The sequence below is a fragment of the Ovis canadensis genome, chromosome 12, assembly GCF_042477335.2.
Source record: "Ovis canadensis isolate MfBH-ARS-UI-01 breed Bighorn chromosome 12, ARS-UI_OviCan_v2, whole genome shotgun sequence".
In the NCBI taxonomy this organism is placed as follows: domain Eukaryota; kingdom Metazoa; phylum Chordata; class Mammalia; order Artiodactyla; family Bovidae; genus Ovis; species Ovis canadensis.
Window position 1 is genome coordinate 43,080,750 of NC_091256.1, and position 25,430 is coordinate 43,106,179.

Consider the following 25,430-nt stretch of genomic DNA (forward strand, 5'->3'; position numbering starts at 1 on the left):
TAACCAGCTAGATGCATTATGTTAGAAATTAGTCAGGATTAAATCCTGAATTTCCAGAAAATTTCAAAATGGGTTTATATAGCCAACACCTCCTTTCCTCCTGGTCATTTATCTAGTGAATGGTCTAGAAAAGATCCCTCTGATTCTGGGGATGGCTGCATGGGGTAATCAAGCTACCTTATTCAGGTGGGTGCTCCAGGAGACAGGTGGGAGGACAGCAGAGTTAGGTGAGCACTCCGTTGCTGCAAACTGCAATGAATTCTGATACTCAATTCTGGTACTCATGAAGGGGCCTGCACTGAAACATTCCTGAGATGGGGTTGAGAGTAAGTTCTGTTAGGAATGGTCACAGGGCGGAGGGGTCACAGGCCTGGTGATGTGCTCTCCCCTAACTGGCAGCTTTTGGCAACAATCACCAAGTCAGGAATGCAATTCGTCTCTGTCTGAGAAATACAGAGCTGCTCAGCAGCTCAATTTCAGATGGTCCCCATGGAGGAGAAGCCCCTTTCTGTGGACCCCTGCAACACGGTTCAGTCAACATCCATGGTGTGTATCTTACAAAAATGCCACTGGTCCTCAGAAAACAACTGGCAAGGCACATCAACAGTGCGCTGTAGTCCTGTTTGGAAGCTATGCTGGGGAAGCCAGGAGGGCAGTAAAAAGGGCCAGCTAGCTAAGCAGCTCTGCAGAGAAGGTCACTGAAACTGCAGCTCATTTTCTCCTTTACATATTTCACAACTCCTGCGGTACTCGATGTGGCCACTGCGACCATCTGCTAAGTGTCAGAAAGCCAGGAAGCGGTTTCAAGTGCGATTTAATTCTCCAGACCTTATTTTATAATCTTTTAACTTTCTTTCCTCCATTTTCTTTTTTAAGGTCCTTTAATTTGGATCTACTTTTGGTTTTCTGCTCGGCACCCAAGAACTGGGAAGGCAAATAAGTGCCTGTGTGATTACTGGCAGAGTAAAATTTCTAGATAAGAGAAATGAATCACTTATTAATAAGTAAGAGCCAGAAAAAAGTTGAAGTTAGCAACTAAAAGTTAGGAAAAGAGAAATCTTATTGGCTAAGAAGAGGAAGTCACTTAGGCATTAATTTTTTATGATTTTTTCCCCCAATCCCCTTGGCATTAATTTAAGTGAAAATATAAGGCTATAATAAAATAAATTAGCATAAGAAGCGAATCATTATTGTACTCACCCTACACACTTGCTAGGTCATGACTAGAATTACAATTTAAAACTGTGCTGACTCTAAATGAACTTATGGTTGAGAGTCGGAGGCGGGGAGGATAGTAAAGGAGTTTGGGATAGACATGTACACACTGCTGTATTTAAAATGGATAATCAACAAGGTCCTCCTATACAGCACAGGGAACTCTGCTCAATGTTATGTGGCAACCTGGATGGGAGGGAGAGTTTGGAGGAGAACGGATACATGTACATGGATGGCTGAATCCCTTCGCTGTTCACCTGAAACTATCACAACACTGTTAATCGGCTATACTCCAATACAAAATAAAAATATAATTGAAAAGAATTGAATGCATAAAGTAAAAAAAACCCCAAACTATGCTGACTCTAAAGTTACCAACTTTGGAAAGGTCACTTGTGTATAAGAAACAGTTACAGAAAAGAAATAAAATACCATATATTACATAATGTAAATAAACAGGAAAAAAATAACTTGCTAAATATAGTGGGGCAGTAAGTAGATGAGTAAACGTTATTTATTTGAAGAACTTTTAGAATAAAATTTACCTCTGATAAAGCCGAAGAAAAGTGATTGCAATTTTTATGCATCAAATGATAGGCATTGCCTTTGTATTCTTTTCCCAATTCTTCCACAATTTTTTCTATATCATCTTCTAGGAAGTCAGTGCTCCCTAAAACAACAGCTTCTCTTAAAGGAAAAAAAGAAAAAAGAAAAAAAGAATATAGCTGTGTGAGTTATATTATAGGCATGCTTAAAGACTTATTTCCAGAAATGCTTATTTCCAGGAACATTATGATGGATGTTTAACAAAGCAGGGTTAATGTAATAAGACTAAAAAGTAAATGAGGTATTTTAATAAGCTGATTAGTTTCTACTTTTTAAAAGCAATGAACTCTTAAGTACACCACTTGTAAATAATACAAATGCAAAATAAGTCATATCCCTTATTAAACAGTATTATATTAAAAATGTAATATCACAGTTATTTTTATTACTACTGCATTAGAATTTATATTACTAGAGGACTAGATCCATGCTGCAGATATTCTTGTTTAATTACAGCTGCCATCAAATGGCTGGTCATAGTCTCACTTAAAAATAATCTTTTAAGTTATCTGCCACTGGGCTGCAGTGAGATCAACTGTCAAATGACTAATTTTTTAAAAAGGCATAAAAACAAACCCATTCTAAACAATACACCAAACTAAAAAACAAACCAACCCCCCCCCACCACTTCTAAACTACTACCCTGGAAATGCAATAGACATTATTCAACAGAGAGTACAATTTTAGTCAGATTCAAGTTAGAATCCAAGAAAACTGACAACACTCAGAAAATCTTTTTATCTAGGAGTTTTGACAAAAGGGAGACCTAACAGATGGATTCAGGCTGGCATTATAGCACTTATGTGCGTAAATATTTCAAATTGGTTATAGGCAAAGAGAACCATTAACTTAGTAGTGATAAAAGGGTACAGCCCTATACTGAATTTCAGTGTTATGACCTCATTTCATTATTTTTCACTTGGAAACTATTATAGGCCTAGAAGTTTCTTTAAAGCTCCTTGAAACTAAGAGTCTAAATATCACTTTAAGTATAAAACTTAATTAAGGAATGACAATTTGATATCAGCATTAGCAGTAGGTTTTCGGTGCTGTTATTACTCCCAAGGCTCCGGAGTACACTCATATATATATGTTCTAGACATTTTAGGTCTATCAGTGCATATAATAACAATACTTTCTCAGCTAATCTATTCAGATTATTTTAGTTAGTTCACGTTTATAAATAGTGTCTCTTTCACTGGGAAAATGAAGAGATTTTAAAGAGTGTTAGGTAGGTCACAATCTTTCCTCCATCTGCCTCCAAATAGGAGACTGAGGGAAGCAATCATTAGATAGGAAAGTCTGTTAAAGCAAAATCTTACATTAAGGTAAAAACATTTGTAAAGCAGACAAAATAACTTTCGTGGGTCCTCAATAAGAGCAACAGACTAGCTTCTTTCAGGCACTTTATCTGGCTGATTACTATCTTTACACAACAACTTAGATTTGATTTTAAAGCATTAGCAACTAAAACAACATTGAAGAAACACTTTAACTTCCTATATTTTTTAATCTACAGAATGAATTCTGTATGCCTGAATACAAGTTTTGGCACCTAAGACAGTGTAATAAAAATTATCCTCCCTACTTACTTAAATTTAAATGTTTCTCCTAGTTCAGAAGCATTTCCTGGGGAAATTTCAAATATTCCAGAAAAGGGATAAGGATGGCCACCATAAGCAAATTCTGAAAAGAGAAAACTCATGATTCTTAGTATTTATCACATGAAATTTAACCAGTATGCTGAATTAGATTTAATAAATAATGAAGATAATACTGATACCATCTAAATAGTTTTCAATTTAGTAATGCTTTCACAAACATCTCATTCAGCTATTACTTGTATAGAATAGTTGACGCAAGACTTGAAACTCTAATAAAAGATGCTCAAAGGTAATTCTGACTTCTATGTTTACTTTATAATGGCTAGAGGAGAGTGCCTAACACTCAAGAGAAAAAAGTTCCTGTGTTTCCCTACCATGCCAAAGTATGTAGGTGGTCAGTTCAGTGTTGTGCCATTTAAAAATTAAAGTGGTCAAATTTCAAACTAGTATTTTACCGGAAAACCTGTCTAATAACAATGAGTTTTCAAGGTTCTTGGGATTAAGACTCCTGGTTTATCTTTGATTAAGAATGAAACATTAGGAAACCAGAAAAATGGAATTCAATCCCTCTCATTCAAGAAAAAATCAGCTGAAAAATTAACATACACAGCCACTGAAACACAGACACACACACTCCACAGCACATCTGTAAGTGAGGAGACAGCAACTTGTATTATAGTGAATGTACATCCAGACTGATCAGATACAAACTCTCATCCAGAATAAAAATGAACAATGGTTTCAAATCAGGAAGGAAATAAAATTTCTGGTGACAATTATGGTATGAGATACTTTGGTATTTAAGTGGAAAATCGTAGTAGACTTAAAGAATTCTAAACAAATGCTTAAATTAATAGTCACTTAAATTTATTAAATATAACCTTAAAGGTTTTAGAACAAGGCATGGGAAAGAACAAGGCAATTCTAAGTTTACTTTTGATTCAGATCTTTCATAAGAAACAACAATAATGTAGAATAAGAAAGCATTTAATTCTGAAACATACAACTTTTTAATAACAGAACTTTATAAAACATTGTAGATAAGGTTAGATATGGAAAATCATATTTTGATTTTTAATGTTCTCAATTATAGTAAAATTGCAGGCCCACTTATTCGTCTATTCAAGAAGCAATAATTCACTTTTAGGAATGTAGTTGGTTCAGGTTTTACTCTTTTGAATCATGTTTCTAATTATTCATAAGTCATTTTATGAATGGGAACAATGATTAGGCAGATAAAAGGATAATGGACTAGTATATGAGAATACTTGGGTTCAAGTCTTAGTTTTGTTAATTAGCAGTATGACTTTCTGCAGGTTTGAGCTCTAGTTTCTTCATCTGAAAAATGGATGCCCCATGCTACAATCTACCTCAGAGTAGTGTGGTCATATGGTTCCAAAATCTGTGGCACTTTAAAAACTGTAACATACCACTCAAATTCAGTTAAAAACAAACATTCATGCCACTTTGGCAAAAGCCACATCAAACAGGGAGCAAGCCCACAGGCTACAATTGCACCTGTATCAATACACCAACCACTGGAACCTCCAACACAAACCCCTCTGCTTTCTGGTAGATGGCAATCTTTCAGGTAAAATGGAGCTTATATGGCAGATTTTTATAGCCAATATTTAATATGGTATGCTGAACCTAGAAGCAGCTAATTTAGCATATAAAAAGGGGACAGTAAAACAACACACTGACACATGTAATCAATGAGCCTTTTCCTTGTATTAGCTAAGCTGGTACCATGGGGTCGCAAAGAGCCAGACAGGACTTAGCGACCGAACAACGACAAATGTAGTCTTCAGGGGTAGCTGGGAGGAAACTGCAGTGGCATAATCTAAGAAGTCACAGAGGCTGCCTAGCTGAAGCCAGTAAGAGCATTTTGCTACAGGGTGAGCTTATGATTCAAACTAGTATATTATTACAGCCTTGGTGAAATCAGCAACGTGATCTGTCTTATGAACAACATGGTCAGGAGATTATCTTGTACCAAGAGAGAGAATTAGAACAAAGGAAAAAGCTGCTGAAACAGAGCTGCTTGGTTTGAGTGGTTCCAGCTACGTTTATCGTAATGAATTGGTAATAAAGAATAAAAAGGGCTCAATTAATGACAAAGGCCATCGCTCTTAAGCAAAAAGCAACATGTATTCAAAGGCAGGATTTGCTTAGTAATATTTTTAAACTTTATAACTATACATTTGTAGGTCTACAAAAACAAGTTACAGAAATTCCCTCAGGAAATTGGTATTTCAAAATTGACGTTTCAGCACCAATCCTTTTCCAACCAAAATGATTATTTATATCATGCTATCTTTTTAAAGTGCAAGGTTTCTTAGGAAGGTCAATATAGATTAAGGCAAAACCATGATGGTGTAACAATCTCAAAAGGAAAATATTTTTTAAGACACAGGATTTAGAATAAAAGATAACCAAATCAATGTACACGTGTGTACTTTGAGTACTTTCTCCTCAAACACATTCAATTTTGGGCATTTTTCTAATATACAGTATAAACAAATATGGGGAGATTTTCCCCTACTTTCTACAATAAAGTATGGTACTTAAAAAAAAAAAAAGGGAAGTTACAGTCATGATTTTGCAACCCCTTTAAATGAGAAAAATCTTCAGAAAGTATATTTAGACTGTGTGCACACATACCTCTGCCATATACTTCAATTCCTGAATGAAAAACTCCAATTCCGATGGAAGAGGTGTATTCGTTCATCCAGTACTAGAGGGGAAGAAAAGATTCAGTATATTTTTCATTTATAATTCAATTCCACTTAATAGGAGGCTACTATTTCTTGAATCTTTTACTGAATATTTAGGCCTTTCTAACCCTATTTCTTGGTATTTTCCTTACAGCTCTGAAATTCCCATGATAACGGCACATTCAGTCCTATCACTGTGCCTTTGATTGTTCCATAGAACATATGGAATGCCTTCCTGCATCAAAATCAAAGTGAGCTCAAAGTGACAGATGCTCAGTCATGTCTGACTCTTTGCAATCCCATGGACTGCCTACCAGGCTCCTCTGTCCATGGGATTTCCCAGGCAAGAATACTGGAGTGGGTTGATACTTCTTCTCCAGGGGATCTTCCTGACCCAGGATCAAACCTGGGTCTGCCGCATTGTAGGAAGATTCTTTACTTCCCTTTACCAGGGAAGCTCAACAATCTCATTAGTAATCAGAAAAATGCTAGTTAAAACAATAAGCTACCATTCTTTTTTTTTTTTGGTCTGCTTGGCTCTGGGGCCTTAGTTCTCCAACCAGGGATTGAACCCAGGCCCTCATCAGTGAGAGCATGGAGTCTAACCAGTGGAAGGCTAGGGAACTCCCTACCAGGTTTTTGTTTTTCTGTTTTTTTTTTTTTTTAATCTATCAGACTGGCAAAGATACAAAACATTGCTAATACTTAGTGTTGGTAAGGATGTCAGAAGATACTGCACAAATGTGAATCAATGACAATTAATTTTCCATTCCACCTCCTGGAAGGCAGTCTACAGAAATGCTTGAACATATGCAGAGACATGTCCTAGGATATTAACTTCAGTTATCTATAGCACTAAAAACTGGAAACAATCTAAATACCAGTAGGAGAATGGTTACAGAAGTGATGGTAAATCCATATGATGAACTATCATACAGCTACTAAAAAGAATGAGTTACTATAAAAGGGCACTAAAAATATACCTAAGACACATAAAGTAAAGACACCAGGTCATAATACATTACCTGTAATAAGATCACATTTTTGTAAGTTAAATAAATAGGTCCTGTGTGTATGTTTACAGGCTAAATATAAAACAAAACAAACAAAACTACCACCAATTACAACAAAAGAAAGTTTGAAGCATTACAGATCAAACTGTTAACAGTTTGGGGGAACAGAGAAATATAGCATGGGGGTGTGAACACAAGGGTGTAAAGAGATATATTCACTTTTGACTCCACACACTTCAAGATTGTTTTTCTCAATTTTATGAACTATGTATATTACTAAGTTTTATTTTTTTTTAACTTTTTATTTTTACTTTATTTTACTTTATAATACTGTATTGGTTTTGCCATACATTGACATGAATCCACCATGGGTGTACATGCGATCCCAAACATGAACCCCCCTCCCTCCTCACAACAACCCTCCGGGTCATTCCCATGCACCAGCCCCAAGCATGCTGTATCCTGCATCGGACATAGAAAAATGTTTACCCCAATCTATTTGTTCAGTGGTTTCCTGATAGCCAACTTCTAGGACTTAAATTGTCTTTTCCAATTGAGAAATCTCATTGCTTACACTGTTTACAACGAATAATTTGATCTACTATCTAACTTCCTTAACAATGGCACCTACAGGTTTTTGTTCTAGATGCAGACAGCTCCTATGTAAAGTTACGTTTTCTCTTTTTATGGTATGAGCACCTCTCTTAAAGAGAGAGATACGTAATAGTTGTCTGCAATAATCAAAAGATTTTAAAACTTTTAGTAAATTGAACATTTATTTGCATTCAACATTTAACATCACTATTAATTTTAACAATTTATCTTTTGTTGACCAGTAAATAGCCTCCTCAAAGTGCTTTTATAATAGATTTCTATAATGGAAATCTAAACGTTTTATTAGGAGAGAGAAAGGTTTTCATGAAAGAACAAAAACAAAAACCCTGCACAGTGACTTTTGGCCAGAAGAGTTAATACAGGTTTAGGATGGGAAGGTACTTGTCAGAATGGGGAATCCTAGACTCGGAAACCTTTTACTCTCTGCTCTTCCACAGCTGAAAATAATCTCTATAGCACTTCTGCATGTTGCCTGGGTATATATACTATATATACTGCTTTGGTCTGAAATTTCCCTGCACTCAAGACTTTACGTTCTAAATACAAAAGAGTATGTTTCGATGCATTCTATAAATTGGAAAATCAATAAAATGAGAGAGAAATCCATCACCTAAAAACCTGGTCAGTCCTTTGAAGTTTGCCATGAGAGATGTGACCTACGTAAGGCTCTGAAGAACTGCTGAGACACTGTCACGAGAAACGAGCCCGGCAGCTCTGCAAGCGGCAACGCCACCTCCACACACACAGCGGGGCCGTCAGGCCAAGGGTTTCGGCTCAAGGTTAAGGAGGCCTGCAAGTTGCTAGGAAAAGGATTTCTTAACCCAGAGATACTTCTTTGAACAGTATTAAAAAGCAGACGTTAACCACTCTTAACATGGTTTCCCAAACGCTCTGTCTTAATATTCTGTGCCAGGCAGGAATTAACGCTGATGTTTAACAATGAGGGACTCAACAGTTCTTTGCATTTTAAGTATCTTCTATCCTTAGAAAGGGCCCCAAAGGTAAGAATTATTTTCTGGATTAAAGTAACTATTTACTAGTTATAGATCTATGACTAGATATTTCTACTGACCTTAAAAAAACAATTATAAAGAATACTATGAGTAATTGTGCACTAACAAATTGGATAACTGAAACGAAGAGAATAAATTGCTGGGAAGACAGGGTATTGAGGCTGAATCGAGATAGAAAATTTGAATAGATCTATAATTAATGAGAATGAAGAAAAGAGAATGAACTGGTCATTTTAAAGCTATCCTACAACCAGGGGATTTGGTGCTAGTGGTAAAGAGCCCGCCTGCCAATGCAGAAAACGCAAGAGATGTGGGTTTGATCCCTGGGTTGGGAAGACCCCCTGGAGGAGGGCATGGCAACCCGCTCCAGTATTCTTGTCTGGAGAATCCCAGAAGAACCTGGTAGGCTACAGCCCATAGGGTCGCAAAGAATCCAACACAACTGAAGCTACTGAGCATCCACACACCAAGTATTTAAACAAGAACACTAATTCTTCACAAACTCTCAAAGGACAGAAGAAAAGGGACCATTCCCCAAGTCACTCTATGAGGCCAGCATGAATTGGGACACCAAAACCAGACAAAGACATCATAAGAAAACTACAGGTCAATCTCTTATGAATACAGATTCAAAAATCCTCAACAAAATACTAGCAAACAGAATTTGGCAACATGTAAAAAGGAACATACATCATGACCAAGTGACATTTATTCTAGGAACAGAAGGTGAATTTAGTATCTCCCCAGATCAATTAATGTAATATACCACATCTCTAGAAGAAAGGACAAAGAATCCAATGCTTTCATGATCAAAACACTCAACAAACTAGGAATATAAGGATCCAGGATCAGGGGTCAAACCTTTGTCTCCTGCACTGGCAGGCAGATTCTTTACTACTGAGCCACCTGCTTGTTGGTTATCTGTTTTAAACACAGCAGTGTGACATGTCAATCCTAAACACCCAACGTATTCCTCCACCCTTGCCCCCTGGTAACCGTAAGTTCCTTCTTTGTTTCTGTTTTGTAAATATGTTTATTTCATATATATTTTTTTAGATTCTGTATATAATACATGCACACACACATATATATAATACTCTGTAATATAATACAAGTGATATTTGTCTTTGTCTGACTTCACTCAGTATGATAATCTCCAGGTCCATCATGTTGCTGCAAATGGCATTTCATTCTTTTTTAATCACTGAGTAATACTGCACTGTACATACGTAAAATGTTACAGCAGTTTTGGAAAAGTCCGGTGCTTCCTCAAATATATTAAGCCTAGGGTTACTATGCTGCTGCCTCTTAGTTGCTCAGTTGTGTCCAACTCTGTGACCCCATGGACTCTAGCCCACCAGGCTTCGCTGTCCATGGGGATTCTCCAGGCAAGAATAATGGAAAGGGTTTCACTCCTGGGTTTATGCTCAAACACATGAAAACACATATAAAAAGCTGCCATCCATGTTCACAGCAGTATTATTTTCTACAGGCCCAAAGCAGAAACAACCCAAACGTTCCTCAGCTGGTGAGTGGTGAACAGTGTGGCATCCCTTTACTACATTATTTCTCAACAAAAAGGAAAGACGTTCCTGATGCATGCAGCAGCTGAATGACTCTTGAAACTCTTGAAAAATTATGCCAGGTGAAATAAGTCAATCACCGTGTATGATTCCATTTATACGAAATGCCTAAAATAGGTAAATTTATACAGACAGAAAATAGATTAGTGGCTACTTATGACTGGGAGGTTTGCCGAGAAATCGGGAGTGATCCCTAATGGGTATGGGATTTCTTTCTGAGGTGATGAGAAATGACTAATATTGAATGGGATGATAGCTGTACAATTCTGTGAATGCCCTAAAATCCACTGAGTTGTACACAAAGGGCGAACTGTATGATAAGTGAACTATGTCTTAATAAAACTGTCTAAAAAATGCTGCTGCTACTGCTAAGTCACTTCAGTCGTGTCTGACTCTGTGCGACCCCATAGACGGCAGCCCACCAGGCTCCCCTGTCCCTCGGATTCTCCAGGCAAGAACACTGGAGTGGGTTGCTAGGAATAGAAGTAAAAGATCTACTAACTTGTACCAAATGGTAAAGAGTATATAATTTCCACAGCTGGCAAACCTAAACAAAAACTCTTCTATAAATATCATGAATCCTCCAAGGACAAAATTTCGTTCAGACAGAATACATACTTTGTTCCTTTAAAAAAGTGTAATTTGGCATCATAACAAAGTTTCCTCTCTGTTAGCAAAGTGAGAACCAAGAAATTCTTGAACAAAAAAGTTTCCATTTTCTTGTCCTTCTTCTATGAAATAATCCAAAATATAAACTTTAGTAAAAGAGAAATAAAATATACATATTATGAGTATGGGACTTGACGCCCACCCCCACCCCCCCCAAAGTGAAAAGACTATTAGCTACCTTAAAGCATTTCTAATGAAAAACTCAAAAGATGGTCCAATCAGTTCTTGAACTCTTGTTGTTTGGCCATTAAGTCATGTCCAACTCTTTGCAATCCCATGGACTATAGCCTGCCAGGCCCCTCTCCTAGTCAAAAACCTTTAACTAGGTTATTCCTCAAATTACAGATTGCCTTCCTAATTTCAGACAGCTGCCTTCAAAAACATGTGAAAAACAGACTGTAAACAAATAACATACCAAGAACAGGAAAAAACTGGCAAGTCCCTGGCAGTCTAGTGGTTAGGACTTTTTGCTTTCACTGCTGAGGGCACAGGTTCAATCCCTGGTCAGGGAACTGATATCCCACAAGCTGCAGGGCATGCCCCCAGAAGACAGAAAACAAAAAATAAAACCCCAAACTCTAAATATATATATATATGTATTCTGGTCAGTCACCTCTCATCTATAAACAGCAGCACATTACTGAAGAAATTAATTAAGTATATTCAATGTTTCTCCTTGGTGTGATTAAAAAATTTTTCTTCTGAATGGACTCCAAAGAAAAAGAGAGTAAAACTTCCACAGAAAGTCCATCAGAGTGAGAAATGCTCTCCAAATGTTCCTGTTTCTGTTAGGGCTTCCTTGCTCTATTATTAGAGAACACGCCTGGAAGGCTTATTACTCTTTAAAAACTGGGCAGGCTGCCTGCGGGAGACGAGCGTTTAATTCAAGGTCAGCAAGCCTTATCGAGTCCTTCTGCCTCAAAGTCCTGCCAAGGCTATGCAGACAATATGGAGGATGCCTATTTTAAGTGGAGACGCATGATATAACTGTAAACAAACAAAACAAACACAGCAGTCTCTCGGTATCTGCAAGGGACTGGTTCCAGAAGCCCCCCAGACTCCCCAGGCCGAGATGCTCTAGACCCTCATTTCAAACGGCATGGTAAAGGCAGCCCCCTGCATATGTGGATATGGAGAGAGCTGACTGTATATGAGGACTTAGTCTTTTACTGAATGATTTTAGCTGTGAAACACCCCCTAAAATGACTTGCTGTGGGGATTTACTCATGTTGAGTAATATTATCGTCTCACAGTTTAAGATTTATAGCAGTGTTTCTCAATGCTCCTCTAACTTGATTTCCATCCTTTGTCTTTAAAAAATTATTTACCTACCACTGCTGAAACATTTCACACGGTATCTGTAGAATAAACGTCTTCTCACAAAGCTCAACAGAGCTTCTCAAACTCACTATGTGGAAATTCATGCTTTTGTAGAACCATAAAACATTGATATTTTCCAACAGAAGATGTATTATAAATATGCAACATGAAATCACAGCCAGGAACATGTATCCATGAAAAACAAACAAACAAACCAAGCTGCTGAATTAGACATGACTGGATGTTAGCAAGATTTTTGTTAATTTCTGTTGGATATGTCTTCATTGATTTTGTTGTCTAAGTAGCAGCAGATGCCAAAAGTTTTAAACTTACATACTTGGGGAAAAAGGACAATTTTATTTAAAGGCTTAGCTTTTTATTTGAATTGGGAAAAGACCACTTTTATTTCTAGAGTTGGGTCCAAGTCTAAGAGTATAACCAGTATTCAGAGACTAGTTGAATATACTGCTCTGAGACAACAGCAGAAGCTGGGATGAAGAGGTATATACATAGGGACACTGGGGCCAGCCTGCAGAGAAAGTTTACCACACAGGGCTGTGTGAGGGTGGAGTGACATGGAACACTGGGGGTGATCCACTAAAGGAAGCTTTATGTTCAAGTTTACCCAACGCTGACAACCATATAATCCCTGAGGGATTATATGAAGATCAGACGCTTTCATTTGAAAGTTGGTTTACAATGTGATTCTTCTCAAACTCTTCCCAATATACCAAAGGAAAACAGTAAATAAGCCAGCTGCTACCACAAAACAGTCTCTCTCAAACCATGAAATAACAGCAGAGATACCATAAACACGTCCATGTCAACCATCTACTAAGCTATTTGGTCAGCTTCATCTAACACCATCATTCCCTTAGGATCCAACAGGAAAGCTCACAACATCTCTGTGTTCCAGTCTGGATCACAAGAACATTGTTTCTATCATCTTAGAATTTACTTGAGTTTACTGCTTGGATAGAAAAAGGCTGATCCAAGCATCACAACGAACAATGCTGGAGCATTTGAACTATAGTGGAAAGACACTGGGCTGAGTGTCAGGAGATGGGGGTTCTTTGCCTTGGTTTCTTCACAGATATTTGGTAACTTTTTTTCAATTTAAGTTTTATTTTATATTGGAGTTTTGTTGATTAACAATGATGGGTTAGTTACAGGTATACTGCAAAGTGATTCAGTTATACCCATGTAAGTATCTATTCTTTTTCAAATTATTTTCCCATTTAGGTTATTTTACACAATATTGAGTTCCCTATGGTACACAGTAGGTCTGTGTTGGCTATTTTATTTTTTTTTAGTTTTTTATTTTTTAAATTTTAAAATCTTTAATTCTTACATGCGTTCCCAAACATGAACCCCCCTCCCACCTCCCTCCCCACAACATCTCTCTGGGTGTATATGTCAATCCCAAACTCCCAATCTATCCCTCCCTGACTCTGACATCTGGTAACTTTTAAAGGTTCCCAATGTCTCAAAAAGAGACACTGATTCCAATTCACACCCTTGGTTCAAATTCTCACTTCACTATCTTACTATTTGTGTGATCTGGGGAAAGATACCTATCCTCTTTGTCCTTATTTACAAAATGGGGATAATAAACAGAGTCTTCCACAGAGGACTACTATGAGAACTAAATACATTAGTGCGTATAAAGTACTTAGAAGAGCGCTTGACCTACAACAGACATCAAGTGTTAGTGGCAGCAAACACACGTTGGTAGGATTTTTCCCTCATGCTCTGCTCTACACACTGATAAAGGGCTGGATGCACATGTAAATAGCAGACTGGTTCTGGCTATCTGTTAGTTCTCAGAACTTTCAAGATTTGGGAGTTATGTCACATTACCAAGAGCAGTGACTCACTAAACTGAATGGAAAACAATGGCACAGTTAATTCGACTCTGCTTTATGATACCTATAAGCAATTATTTATCTTCTTGAGAAGTACAGATCTAAGTAAAAGGTCTCTATAAGGCAGTGGTTTTATGGGGTTCTTATATATTCAAGAAGGACACGAGCAGAGGACTGGAGAACTAATCTCACTTTGGTGTTAGGACCTTACAGCCTTGAACATCTTAAATCCACAGAGATGGCAAGTCAGTGAAGAGAAGAGGGCCAAGGAAGGACCGCTAGAACATGTCTAACCCCCTCTGATACCTGCAGTGTCCCTGAGGGTTAGAAGGCTTATCAGAATATTCCAGAGTATTAACATAAAAAGAGGAAACAATTCACAGAAAAATCATCATCTTGAAATATATGGGAAAGCAATAAATACATAAATAACTGCAGCTACTTTTGAACTCAATCTTGCTTCAATGCAAAAAACTGGCCTAAATATTTCCATTTATTATTTCTAAAGCATTGTTTACAGAACTGAACTGACTGTACTATATTACAGTCATATGTTTAAATGTTAAGTTCTTCTGATAGAGAACTTTCATTAAACTTCATTTTAGTCAGTGATTTATTTTATCAACTTAATAAAATGTTATGCTTCCTGCTTGAAAGCAACAACTATGATAAATGCTATCTCCCTAGTCTGGAACTTAAAACATTTAATATAATCACTTAGAGTCTGGGTCTGATTTCCTTAAAAGGCATATTAAATGATATAACATATGACTGTTTCCCCTAAAAACTAGAATCAGTGTTCATGGCATTAAAAGTAATTTACTTTATTCCCCCCAAAAGGTGTTTAGGACAAGATATTTCAATTACTGAGTTAAAAATCCAAAATAAACTGTGACAAGTAGAGACTGTGGGGTAATTATTATAGTGCCTTCTCATATAAAACTGTCCTTGATGTTCACACTGTTAAGCTACCTTATGAAGTCTTTTTGGTACCAAAGGATATATTCCAAGACAATCTTACCACAAATGCTACTTAACAGTAAATCATATTAAATGCTTTCTATGGTGCTTTAACAACAGGCTGGTCATAAACCAGAGACAATAAAATTGCACCAAATGAACTGAGATTTTCCAGTATTTTTTAGATGAAATAATGAATACCCATCTATGTCTGTTAATTTGCTTTATAAGAATTATATAGTATAGATGCTATTTTATTACTATTTCTAAGAAAATGTCCAATCTCTTCACTACCAGAAAATACTATTTGATAAGCACATGGCTGACCTTCTCTGTCTTAGGGAAAAGAAAATTATCTACGTATCAAAAACATTTTCATTTCAAAATTATTTATAAATTGTTGATAACAGTAATTAAAGTATTAAGCCTTAATCTTTTGGAGTATGTAATATCTCCTGATTATGAAAGATTTGTCAGTAGTCTTTTAGTTACTAGGGTTTTACTCTCAAGTCTCAGTTCTGATGATAAAATTTAAAGTTAGCCTAAGACTGACAGTATAGCCAAAATAAACATATGCACAAAAGCTACGGCCAAACTTCCTTGTTTGCTGGGACAATCTCAGTTTACACTTGCTTCAATATAACTATTTAGACTGCATCTTCAAAGTTAGCCTAAGACTGGCCTTCTTAGGGACTGTACTGAGTCTTAAAAGCTCCCAAGTACTGTCCTGATCTCATGAGTGTGAATATGCCTAACATGATATACTGGCATGATAATATATATATATACTGACATGATAATCTAAAAAGCAAAGAAAATGCGGTGACATGTATTTTGTACAGGGCTGAAGTTTCCTCCTCTTTATTGATTAGGCAAACTAATTCTCAAAAACAAATTACTATGTTTACCAAAAGATCCAATTTCTAAAACCCACAACCAGCTAGATACAAGATGACTCTGAAGTAAGTTATTTAAAGGAGAATAGATTTTTAAAAGTCAAATCAACAGTGAACCAAACGCACCATGAATATTTTCAAAACTAAACCTATTTTATATGATCCACAGTTTGACTCTACTAGTAGATGGGAGAGGGTACTACCAGTTCTTGGTCCTGAACCACAACTATACTGGAAAACCAAGTTCTTGGCAAATCTCTCCTAGCAAGAACTTAATTTAGTTGTGTGAAATATTTTGGTAAAACATTGAAACTCCTTCTAAGGAGCCTATTTGTATTTGACTATCCTCCTGGATTGGGTTCTAAAACTGCATGAGATCTGAGACAAAGTCTTGCTTAAATCTGTACCCTCCATGTTGCTTAGTGTATTGTATTACACTTAGATCATTCAAATTCTTGATCAGCTGAAATGGAGCAAGGAATATGTAATCCTTTTTCTTTTGTCCTATCCTTAAATGTGACTCATGGGAAAGAGCATGGGAAAAACCAACGGAATTCCAAAAAACCCCATCTATTTCTGCTTCACTGACTACGTTAAAGCCTTTGACTGTGTGGATCACAACAAACTATGGAAAATTCTTAAAGAAACAGGAATACCAGACCACCTTACCTGCCTCCTGAGAAACCTGTATGCAGGTCAAGAAGCAACTGCACAGGTCAAGTTAGAACCAGACATGAAAGAGACTGGTTCCAAATTGGGAAGGAGGACGTCAAGACTGTTAATTGTCACCCTTCTTATTTACTTTGTATGCAGAGTACATCATGTGAAATGCCAGGTTGGATGAAGCACAAACTGGAATCAAGATTGCCGGGAGAAATATCAATAACCTCAGATACACAGATGACACCACTCTTATGGCAGAAAACAAAGGACTAAACAGCCTTGTGATAAAAGTTAAAGAGGAGAGTGAAAAAGTGGCTTAAAATTCAAAACTCAGCATTCATGAAAAGAAGATCATGTCATCCAGTTCTATCACTTCATGGCAAATAGATGTGGAAAAAATGGAAATAGTGACAGACTTTATTTTCTTGGGCTCCAAAATCACTGCAGATGGTGACTGCAGTCATGAAATTAAAAGATGCATGTTCCTTGGAAGAAAAGCTAGGACAAGCCTAGATAGCATATTAAAAAGCAGAGGCATCACTTTGCTGAGAAAGGTCCATATAGTCAAAGCTATGATTTTTCCAGTAGTCATGTATGGATGTGAGAGTTGGACCATAAAGAATGCTTAGTGCCAAAGAACTGATGCTTTTGAATTGTGGTGTTGGAGAAGACTCTTGAGAGTTCCTTAGCAAGGAGATCAAACCAGTCAATCCTAAAGGAAATCAGTCCTGAATATTCATTGGAAGGATTGATGTTGAAGCTGAAACTCCAATACTTTGGCCACCTGATGCAAAGAGCCAACTCATTAGAAAAGACCCTGATGCTGGGAAAGATTGAGGGGAAGAGGAGAAGGGGACAACAGAGAATGAGATGGCTGGATGGCCTCACTGACTCAATGGACATGGGTTTGAGCAAACTGAGGAGATAGTGAAAGACAGGGAAGCTTGGGGTGCTGCAGTTTATGGGATTGCAAAGAGTTGGACACTACTTACCGACTGAACAACAACATGGGAAAAGAGGATCTCCACTCTTTTACTCATTCAAGAAATATGTATTGAACACCTATGACACCCTAGAACTAGCAATACAGACTCAAACATAACCAGGTTTCTGCTCTCTTGGAGATTGCATTCTTGAAAAGTTATCTTTTAAACTGCAGGTGTAAAACTCATTAAAAAATCCTGAAATCACTTCAGTGGGCTGTGCCAGTATTATTTTTACTGAATGAAACATAATGTGGGCTTCTCAGGTGGTGCCAGTTGTAAAGAACCCACCTACCAACTCAGGAGACACAAGAGACTTGGGTTCGATCCCTGGGTTGGGAAGATCCCCTGGAGGAGGGCATGGCAACCAATTTCATTATTCTTGCCTGGAGAATCCCATGGACAGAGGAGCCTGGTGAGCTACAGTCCACAGGGTTGCAGAGAGTCAGACATGACTGAAGTGACTTAACGCACGAAACACAGTGGATTAGAACTTATCAGAGGACATCACATACACACCGAAGTGTTTCCTAAATATCTGGTTTCAGTTACATGTGTGTTTAGTAAGTATTATATAAAACGTTTATCTTAGTTGAAAGTGAAGGTTGCTCAGTTGTGTCTGACTCTTTGTGACACCACGGACTATACAGTCCATGGAATTCTCCAGGTTAGATTACTGGAGTGGGTAGCCGTTCTCTTCTCCAAGGGATCTTCCCAACCCAGGGGATTGAACCCAGGTCTCCTGCATTGCACGTGGATTGTTTACCAGCTGAGGCAGAAGGGAAGCCCAGGATAAAATTGAGAAATGGTTCTAGATGGTTCCCCTAAATTGCATCTCAGTTTAAATCTTATTTGAAATTTTTACTTACCTGCAAAGCTATAAATAAAGTTAGACAACTTTGATTAATAAAATGTATGGTTGGGGACTCTGCTAGACCCTGGAGATCTAAGGATGATCAACTCACAGTCCCTGTCCATAAGGAACTCATTAAGAATGTAAACAATCACAATTCGCTAAGTGTTAAATATATGTATATATCATAAGGAACTCATTTTTTGGATGTCACTCTAACACATGCTCTCACTTACTCTTTCATAATAATAGTCCACACAAAATATGTAAATCACTTTTGTGATATTCAAGCAAGTAACTTGCACCCAAGGCCACATAATAAGTGGCTAAGTCATACATAGAGCCCAGGTTTCTTCGCTTTCATCTACTGCTTTTTTAAATCACATGACTATTTCCTAGATAGTCTCACGTGGCTTTGGTTTTCTTTACATAGTCTTGAAGTGTCCTGAACAACTTCAGAATAAGATGGAAATCATTAATATTAGTTCATCGTTTTTCTAAAGTGTGAAATTTTGGTGACCTATCACGTACCATCACAAATAAAAACAGCCATCATTACTCTTTGCCTAAATGCCGTATGATATGCCCACCTTATCTAGTTTAGAAATGTAGAGGCCTCCTACCCTGGGGAACTATAACTAACCTTCAAATGTGAAGGAGCGAGAAAATCTACAAGATGTGCTCCTTTTAGAAACTAGAAACTTCCACGGTACTGCAACCAGACAACTCTTTTAATACTGTTCAGCAGATTACAACACACACAGCAGATTACCCTGAGGCCTGCTGGAGACAATGAACTTGTTAACCTTATCTGGTGGCTCATTTAACTCACTGTTGGACAGTGAGTTAGAAAGTACAATCACGCTATGGTATACAAACCAATCTCAAGCTAAATTGTTTTAGTTTCTATAAATACTTCAAGACTTATAAATTACTTCCATTAAGTTCATGCGGCAGAAAGGCTGAAGACTAGCTGTCAACTCTAACACCCAAGGGGATAAAAAAGGGTACACAATTAACCCCAATTTTATTTATTTAGGATGACAGAGATCTTGGAGATAGTGTCAAATGTACAATAGCCCACTTGAATAAAATCTAAATTGTTAATTTTTATACGATTTTACAAGTTGGTTTTCCATTTACAGTTGCAGAATATTGACTATATTCTCCATGTTATATGATTATATCCTTGAGCCTGTCTTACACCCAATAGTTGGTACCCACTCCCCTACCTCTCTATTGCTCGACCCCTTCCTAACTGGTAACCACTAGTTTGTTCTCTGCATCTACCACAACCTGCTTTTAATGCCTCAACTGGGGTAGTGCTTTGCTCTGTGTACTAACTCTCCTTCAGATAAAGTGAAGAAATCCCCAAAATCAAGCTGTTAGGTGTTGCAACTACTGAAAGTATACGAACGAAGCTCACTTAAGCTTTTACAATCCTGCAAATAACAACATAAGCAATAACAATAGCTAACACTTTCTAGTGCTGCTCATGTACCAGGTATCATTCTACGCATCTTATATAAATTGACTCACACGATCCTTATAAAAACCCTATGAGCCAAGTACAGTACTACTCCCATTTTATTTAGTTTTTGACCATTTGGTACGTGGAATCTTAGTGCCTTTACAAGGGACGGAACCTGCATCCCCTGCATTGGAATCATGGAATCTTAACCACTGAATGGCCAGGGAAATCCTATTCCCATTTTAGAAAGAAACACTAGCACAGAGAAGTTAAGTAATTTTCCCAAAGTCACACAGCTGAAAAGCAGGAGGTAAAATACAAATCCATGCAACCTAATGCCAAGGCTAAATCACAAAGACAAAGAACTATTAACACATTTCACTACTTTCAGTAACAGACTGTAGGCATGACCAAGGAGAAGGCAGGCCGCCTCAGCCTTCTTTCTCATATTGATACTCTTGTTCTGAACCAGTGTGGATGTTCTGTGACTCTCACTCGCCACCCGACTAGCCAGGGAGACCTGTCAGACACCTGAGCAATGCAGAACCCTGCATGCACGCTTCTCCATCCTGCAAGCAGCCGCCACGAACAAGATGACACAGTGGAGGAAGAAACTGTTTCAGAATGACAAGTCCTAGAGGAACCTCAGGTTAAGTCCAAGAAACCTTTCTAAAGTACTGTAATTACTATGTACCAAGCTCTGGGAATAAAAAGAAGAATAACACACTGTCTCTACCCTCAAGTTCACTGCAGACAGAATAACTTAGGAAATGCAAAAAACTGCTTTTTTTTGGTTGACCATGTCACGCAGCATGTAGGATCTTAGGTCCCAGACCAGGGATTGAACCCATGCCCCCTGCAATGGAAGCGAGAGCTACCAACCACTAGACTGCCAGGGAAGTCCTACTGCATTATTGTTTTGATACCCACAGACAGAAGAGCAGGTCAGAATGGATGTGAACTGAGACATCACAGCTCTTGCTTGCTTCACTATTTGTTAGCCTCTTAGAAGTAATAAATTACTTTGGAAGCTGATTTAAAATGACATAAACCCCCAGGCTGAGAGCATGATGGGAACATCATGGTACAATATGGTGGACAGTTAACAGAGGTAATATTGAAGTATCCCACTAGTTCTCCTTGATTCAAATGGCTAAGAGCTGGAAAATATTACAGCATATTTGTATGCTGACTGGAATGAAAGTAGGGTAAAAAAAACCAAAAAACAAAAACTGGAGAGAACAGATGAAGACAATTCTGACAGCAAAGTCCTTGTATAGAAGAGTAAGGGTTTCAGCACAGAGTGGAAGGCTTGACCTCAGACAGGGACATGGGCAATTCAGTCCCATTCCACATAATAGGAGGGAGATGAACAGTGGTAGTGGAAGGATGAGAACATTCTCTTCAATTTTTTTTAAAATTTAAATGAAATAAGCAGTGACGTCATCAGCTGAGAGTAAAGAAGGTGGAAGGAGAGCATGAAATACTGCAATCGTCTTGGAGAGTGGGTAAGTCAGTTGACCAGAGAAATAAGGAAATGTTGCCAAATGGCATTTAGGGTCCTCCTGGGGTTTGCGGTCATGATTTTAAAGTGAGATTGGTCTGTATGGCTGTATATTTTTCTCTAGCTGCATCTGGCTGCTGAGGTGTTGAGTAGATGCAGAGTTCAATTTAACTGCAGCTGCTAGACAAGTATGACAGAGGGAGTGATTAAAATGGTAGGCTGCAGAACCTAACTCGGATGGGGCGGTGGGAGTACGGAAGTGACTATTAAGGAACTGACTCATGTAATTGCGGGGGACGGCAAGTGAGAAGCTTGCAGGACAGGACAGCAGGCTAGAGAGGCTAGGGAGAAGGGATGTTACAGCTGTCTGATGCAGAATTCCTCCTTCTTTAAAGGATCTTGGTCTGTTTTCTTAAGGTCTTCAACTGATGGGATGAGGCCCACCCACAGTATGGAAGATAATCTGTTTTACTCAAACTCTAAGGATTTAAATGTTTACCAAATCTAGAAAATATTTTCACAGCAACACCTAGACTGTTGCTTGACTGAAAACTGGGCTCTCTATATCCAGTTGACACATAAAACCAACCATTTACAAAATCATTTACAGAAAAGGATGAGGCTGTAGGGGATGTTTAAAAATCACTACCCATTCACGGGTTCTGAAGAGCACAATGAAACTAAGTTTATTGATGTGTGTAAGATCAGGACAAATAAAAAGAGAAATATAGCACTTTTCATGGATGAGGGGTGCTATATGGTGGTTAATGGCACAGATTTTAGTGTTAGAGCTCTTGGTTCAAAACTGCTCTACCCACATGTACCCCAGCATTCATCGCAGCACTGTTTACAATAGCTAGGACATGGAAGCAACCTAGGTGTCCACTGGTGGACGAATGGGTAAGAAAGTTGTGGTATACATACACAGTGGAATATTACTCAGCTATTAAAAAGTACACATTTGAGTCAGTTCTAATGAGGTGGATAAAACTGGAGCCTATTATACAGAGTGAAGTCAGTCAGAAAGAAAAATACCAATACAGTATATTAACGCATATATATGGAATTTAGAAAGATGGCCTGTATATGCAAGATGGCCTATATAACAACGACCCTATATGCAAGACAGCAAAAGAGACACGTATATAAAGAACAGACTTTTGGACTCTGTGGGAGAAGGTGAGGGTGGGACAATTTGAGAGAACAGCACTGAAACATGTATATTACCATATATGAAACAGATGACCAGTCCAAGTTCAATGCATGAAACAGGGCACTCAAAGCCGGTGCACCGGGACAAGCCTGAGGGATGGGACGGGGGTTCAGGATGGGGGGACACATGTACAACCATGGCTGATTCATGTCAATGCATGGCAAAACCCACCACACTATTGTAATTAGCCTCCAATTAAAATAAATTAATTTAAAAAAACCTGCTCTACCACTTAAGGCATGAGTCTGAGCAGGCTCTTCAACTAAGTCTGTTTCACCAAAAGGGATACAAGAGAATGGCTTATTACAATGGTTGGCACACAGAAAATACACAAAACTGTTCGCTCTTACTATTACGGGAAAAGACTCTATTGTAATCTATTCTCCCCAAAAATTATTCACAAATTTAGTGTCATTATACTTCAATTTTCTATGAATTTTTTGATAAACTGATTTTAAATTCTGTTTGAAAAATAGGTATGTGGAGGAAAAAAGAGACGTCTGAAGGAGAATATGAGAAACTCATCACCAGTCATCAAAACACAGTAGAATACTACAGTTAAACACCTGTAATGGTGCAGGAAGAGGTAACTAAATAAATGAATAGAAGGTCAAGAAATAGACATATAGAATGATAATTTAAGATAGGATAAATGTACCATGTACTTCCGATGAATGTGGGGACTCACGGATCATTCATTAATTAGCACTGGTTTTTCACTTGGGAATAAAAGTATAAACTCTTTCTGTAATTTTAGGCTAGTGGAAGCCGTTCTAGGGATGACACGAGGCTGAAATGTAATGAAACTTTAAAAAATTTTATGGGCTATGGGGTATATAGCTAAAGGAACTGAAAGCAGAGACCTGGAACTGATATTTGTATACCCATGAACACAGCAGCATTATTTACAATAGCTAAAAAGTGAAAGCAAACAACGTCAATCAACAGATAAACGCATAAACAAAATGTGGACTATTATTCAGCCTCGAGAAGAAAAAAACTGACACGTGCCACAGCAGGGATGAACCCCGAGAACACTATGCAGACAGAAACAGGTCAGTTACAAAAAGACAAATAGTGCATGACTCTACTTGTATGAGGCATCTATTCAGACAAAGAAAGTAGAATGGTGATAACCAGGGACTGAGGGGAAGGGAAAGTGGGAAATGACTGTTTAATGGGTATAATTTCACTTTTGAAAGATGACAAAAAGCTCTGGAGACTGGCTGCACAACAGTGTGAATGTACATTGAACTACATAGCTAAAAATGATCAAGACAATAAATTTCATGTATACTTCAATAAAATTAAAGAGAGACAAAAAAAGTATGGAATTTTTTCAGAGCCTTACAAAGTAGTCCTAAAAAAGAAAATGAGTAGTAGCCACAAAAACTTTGGAATGTCTATAAACGGAAACTGGCCCAGCCATATACTAAATATATTGTAAAATTATAATAATTAAAATAGTGTAGTAATGAGACTAATCAATTCTGTATGGGCAAGAATTCAATATTATGATAAGGATGACATCACAATTTGGCGAGGAGAGACTTTTATTTCAAATAATGTGGGGTCAATTAGTTAATTTTTTAGTTTTCATTTCATGGGTAAGGGACTATCACAGTCAAATACTAAAATACATTCCAGATAAATAGAAACGAAACTGTTTTACACATATCTGGTTTCCCTTTATTATTGCCCTGCCTTTCTCATAGTTTAATACTCTGAATATTCACTGGGCTGACGCTGAAGTTGAAGCTCCAATACTTTGGCCACCTGATGCAAAGAGCAGACTCAATGGAAAAGATGGTGATGCTGGGAAAGACTGAAGGCAAAAGGAGAAGAGGGAGGCAGAGGATGAGATGGTTAGATAGCATCCTCAATCCAACGTACATGAATTTGAGCAAACTCTGGGAGACAGTGAAGGACAGGGAAGCCTGCTGTGCTGCAGTCCATGGGGTGGCAGAGTCAAACCACTTAGTGACTGAACACTAAAAATAATATTATTTTGGCAGTCTTCTCTTTATATTCTAATAACCAACTGGGTGATATATGAATAATAGTGCTTTGGAATTTAAATATCTTATAGAAAATCTTGACAGTCAACAAATGCAAAGTATAACTTGTCTTAAGAAAAACCTGTTTAACAAAAGAATTCACCTAAAATAGTAGGCTCTCCCTGGTATTTAAAAGTAATGTATAAGTTTCACTAAATTCTATTTTGTTAATTTTATCCCTCATCACGTGACCTTGGGATTGATATACACTGCACCACTGTATTTTGAAGGATCTGCAGTCATTAACACGCTTGGACCCTTAATATCTGAGTACTTGTCAATCATAAAAAGCTTCCATACTTTACTTTTTGAATATGTTTGACTCTTTAACAACATGGGAACACCTGAAATGTAGACTTTATTTTTCCCAATAAATATAGTCAGCCTTTGAATCCAGTTTCTGCATCTGTGCACAGGGAGGGACAACTATGGGATCTGAGCATCTGCAGATTTTGGTATCTGGGGTGGGGCCTGGAACCAATTCCCCCAAGGATACTGGGGGATGACTGAACATCAGATTTTCCATTTTAAGTTACTAGGTTAGCATTTATTCCATGGCAAGTCAAAGGACTGCTGAAAGGGAACCCTGAACATTTTGGGGTTTACAAAA

At 37.7% G+C, this 25,430-nt stretch overlaps 1 protein-coding gene across 2 annotated transcripts in view; it reads right to left on the minus strand.

Annotated features, from left to right (window-relative positions):
* The window catches only part of DESI2 (desumoylating isopeptidase 2), a 45,086-nt gene that overhangs the window by 10,169 nt on the left and 9,487 nt on the right, over positions 1-25,430 (minus strand). For both annotated transcript variants that reach the window (XR_011247666.1, XM_069545508.1), the window contains exons 2-4: positions 6,090-6,162; positions 3,414-3,507; positions 1,761-1,902 (exon numbers count right to left, since the gene is read on the minus strand). Coding sequence is in view for 1 of the 2 variants with exons in the window: in XM_069545508.1 (XP_069401609.1) it covers positions 1,761-1,902; positions 3,414-3,507; positions 6,090-6,162 (309 nt within the window). In the remaining variant the exon portion in view is untranslated. The remainder of the gene's footprint in view (positions 1-1,760; positions 1,903-3,413; positions 3,508-6,089; positions 6,163-25,430) is intronic.